This window comes from Nematolebias whitei, chromosome 18 (assembly GCF_014905685.2).
Source record: "Nematolebias whitei isolate Nwh7 chromosome 18, NemWhi1, whole genome shotgun sequence".
Lineage (NCBI taxonomy): Eukaryota > Metazoa > Chordata > Actinopteri > Cyprinodontiformes > Rivulidae > Nematolebias > Nematolebias whitei.
The window spans coordinates 38,190,533-38,194,308 of NC_056515.1; the positions used below are offsets into that span (position 1 = coordinate 38,190,533).

General features: G+C 47.3%; 1 protein-coding gene across 1 annotated transcript in view; it reads right to left on the minus strand.

Annotated features, from left to right (window-relative positions):
• whrna (whirlin a) overlaps positions 1–3,776 on the minus strand; it is a 138,119-nt gene that overhangs the window by 10,305 nt on the left and 124,038 nt on the right. Inside the window, exons 9-10 of the mRNA XM_037692073.1 lie at positions 1,533–2,067; positions 597–757 (exon numbers count right to left, since the gene is read on the minus strand). Coding sequence (XP_037548001.1) covers positions 597–757; positions 1,533–2,067 — 696 coding nt within the window. The remainder of the gene's footprint in view (positions 1–596; positions 758–1,532; positions 2,068–3,776) is intronic.

Below are 3,776 nucleotides of genomic sequence, written 5' to 3' on the forward strand. Positions count from 1 at the left end.
AAACTGTTTAGGTCGTTTTGGTTGGCTCTTCATATATTCTGAAATAAACCAAAGAAAGTCCATGCTTAATAATCCAGGTATACAATCCAACATTTTATAGTCAGGTCATCTGGACAGTCATGTCAAACTGGTTCAAACCCCCCAAAAATATATATATATTCTCTGAAACGGAAAATGAAAATTCTAATTTAAATTTGAAAAATTCTAATTCTCTGAAATGTTTCAGCAAAAAAGAAACTGTCCAGATGACCTGACTAAAAATTGTTGGATTGTATACCTGGATTATTGAGCATGGACTTTTTTTGGTTTTGAACCAGTTTGACATGACTGTCGACGAGGAAGAGGGCCGGCACCAGAGGAGGGGGCGTGCCAAAGACACCGTCTTAGCACAAACATAACTGGTTTGTTCCACTTTGGAGTAAGCTGTTTGGTGGAAGAATCAGTTTTGTTTTGTGTTTTTGACTGATGAAGCCTTCTGGATGTTTTGTTTCCACAAAGATCAAAACCTACAGCTCCGTTTTCTAACGTTTCTGTAATTTACAAAATAAAAGCCTGAAAGTTAAAAGTGAACTCGCTCCTGAGGGTCAACCTCTCACCGGTTTGGAGGGGGTGTCCCCTCCTGCCCCCTGGGGGTCTCGGGGGAGACGTGCGGAATTGGGGCTACTGTCTTTGCTGAGGCGTCCTGACTCAGCTATGTCCACGCCGCTGTCCTCACTGAGGGTCTGTCCGCTGTCGGACAGCTGAGACAGGGCGCCACCTGGAGGGGGGGCAGACAGGAAATGTCAAAATAAAACTCACTTCTTTCATAAGACATCAACGTTAAAGTAATTTCTGATTTGGTGAAATGTCTAAGCTGTTTTTGATACAGATTTGCTTAAAAATAATCTGAATTAAACAGCTCACAGGCTCCACCGCCCGCAGGGTTACAGATTATTTTTGAACAACGCAACATAAATACAGATTTGGAGATTACAGACCAGATTTAAACCCTTCGTCAGAACTAAGAGCGCAGAACTTGTGCTAATTAAAAACAGGGGACATATCAAACATTCAATTTTATTTTTGGGGGGGATTTATCTTTGAAAAGATCAAATCTGATGAGCAGAAAAAATACTTCTGGATTATGTGACAGTTTTGATTTAACTTCATTACATAAACGGTTTGATCCAGTTGTTTATTCCAACAAATACACAGAAATACATTTTCCTGTTTTTATTTTACACAGATTTAAAAAAATGTCTAAAGACTCCTTTACAACTTTACAATTAAAAGCCGGAATCCTTTAAAAAAGCTGCGTCCTCCTAGTTTTTTATTATTAATGCTGAGAAATGACAGGACGTGTTGGGAATGACTCTCAGCTACTACCACCTCAACCTTGAGCTGTAAAATGGGATGAACTAAAGACAGTTTTGAGCTGAACAAGGTACATTAGTTGAAACAGATCGCCTCCAGCCAGTGGTTCATGAAATATTTTGCTAACAGACTATTTTTAAAATATATTTGGTATCGGGGTGGGGGTGGGGGGGTGTTACCTCGAGCTTGGGGCAGCGGCCGCACCTCGTTGACATCAGGTTCAGCGTTGGGCCGGTGGACCTCCACGGTCACAAACTGCTGTTTGGATCCAGGAGACGAGGCCGGGGAGGCTTTAGATACGGACACGGGTTTAGGGGGCAGAGAGGGAGGAGGGGGCGGAGCTGGGAGGGGTGGTGGCGGCGGTGGTGATGGGGTGGCAGGTTTGACCCCTGTGCTGGGGGACTGCACCCTGGGGAAGGGCCCGATGCTGTGCTGGGAGACGGAGGCCAGCTGAGCGGGGGTGATTTTGTCTTTTTTGGGCTCCTTCTTTTTGACGGAGGCGTAGTCCAGAGACGGGTCTCGTTCGTGGCGCAGGGAGGGCGAGGCGGGGGGGTTGTGAGAGCTCGGGGCGGTGAAGAACAGGCCCGAGTGGGAGGATTCAGACGAGGGGCACTTGATGAGCACGTCTCGCCTGCTCGGGCGCCTCGGCGCCCCTGGAGGGGGCGGGGGCTTGAAGGAGGGGGGAGGCTCTGCTGTGGCGGACTGAACATCATCCTGAAGTGAGAGGATATATTCGTCACTGATGAGGGGCTTAACCAACGTACAGAACCAGACCAATTTGATCGTACACTTGAAGGAAACCCCACAGAGCTCTGAAATAACTTGAAACTGTCAAAAGTTTTCATTTTTATAAAAAGTCAAAGTGCTGTAGGTCCATGCTCAACAGAGCTGGTGTCTTCAGTCTGTATAAAGGGTAGCAGGTAGTCACAGGGCTGTTTGGCATCGTGGTGTGTAACACGCTGAACATGGACCACAGGACGCTGAGGACACACTTGTCTCAGCTTAAGGAGACACATGTTGACATCATGTTAAAGACTATAAAACCATCTCCATCAGCTTGAGCTTCCTGTGACTCCAGCTGCACAGATTATTCAGAAGTTTAAGGTCCACAGGACTGGAGACAACCTCCCTGGACGTGTCCACAAGAGGACAACTGATGACAAACTGAAGGGACGGATTAATAACCAAGAAGTCCAGAACAACTTCCAAGGAGATTAGAGTTTATCTCCAAGGTCAAAGGTCATCAGTGTCAGATCACGTCAGGGGTCTGTGTTGAGACAAAATGGACGTAAAGAAGGACGACTGAGGACGAGACATAATATTAAAATAAAATATTAAAGACTGGAATTTGTCAAAATGTAAACTAAGAAGCCACAAAGCTTCAGGGAGAACGTCCTCTGGACAGATGAGACAAAACTGGAGCTTTTGTCAACAAGTCCCATCAGCTGTGTGTCACGGACCCACAAGAACCCTGTACCTGAAGTGGACCATGGAGGAGGCTCGGTTCTGTTCTGGGGCTGATTTGCTGGATCTGAATCTGGTCCAGAGACTAAATCTCAAGACTATCAAGTCATTCTGGATCTAAATGTTCTGACCAGAGTCAGAAAGCTTGGTCTCTGTTGAAGGTCATGAACTTGGTCTCTGTTGAAGGTCATGGATTCTGCAACAGGATCATGACCAAAACATAAAACTAAAATCTTCAAGGAACGGGTCAGAACCAAACAGTGGACTGTTCTGAAGCGGCCTGCTGGGCCCTGATCTAAATCCTGTTGAACATCTGTAGAAGGAGCTGAAACATCTGGAGGAGAAACATTCAAACCTGAGACAGCTGGAGCAGATAGTTCAGGAGGAGGGGACCAGAACACCTGTGGACAGTTGGACCAGAACACCTGTGGACAGTTGGACCAGAACACCTGTGGACAGTTGGACCAGAACACCTGAGGACAGGTGGACCAGAACACCTGTGGACTGGTGGACCAGAACACCTGTGGACAGTTGGACCCGAACACCTGTGGACAGTTGGACTAGAACGTCCGTGGACAGTTGGACCAGAACACCTGTGGACAGTTGGACCAGAACACCTGTGGACTGGTGGACCAGAACACCTGTGGACAGGTGGACCAGAACACCTATGGACTGGTGGACCCGAACACCTGTGGACAGGTTGGACCAGAACACCTGTGGACAGTTGGACCCGAACACCTGTGGACAGTTGGACTAGAACGTCCGTGGACAGTTGGACTAGAACACCTGTGGACAGGTGGACCAGAACGTCCGTGGACAGGTGGATCAGAACACCTAATGGACCAGAACAAATGTGGGAAGGTGGACCAGAATACCTGGGAACTGTTGGACCAGAACACCTGATGGACCAGAACCAGAACACCTGATGGACCAGAACACCTGTGGGCAGGTGAACCAGA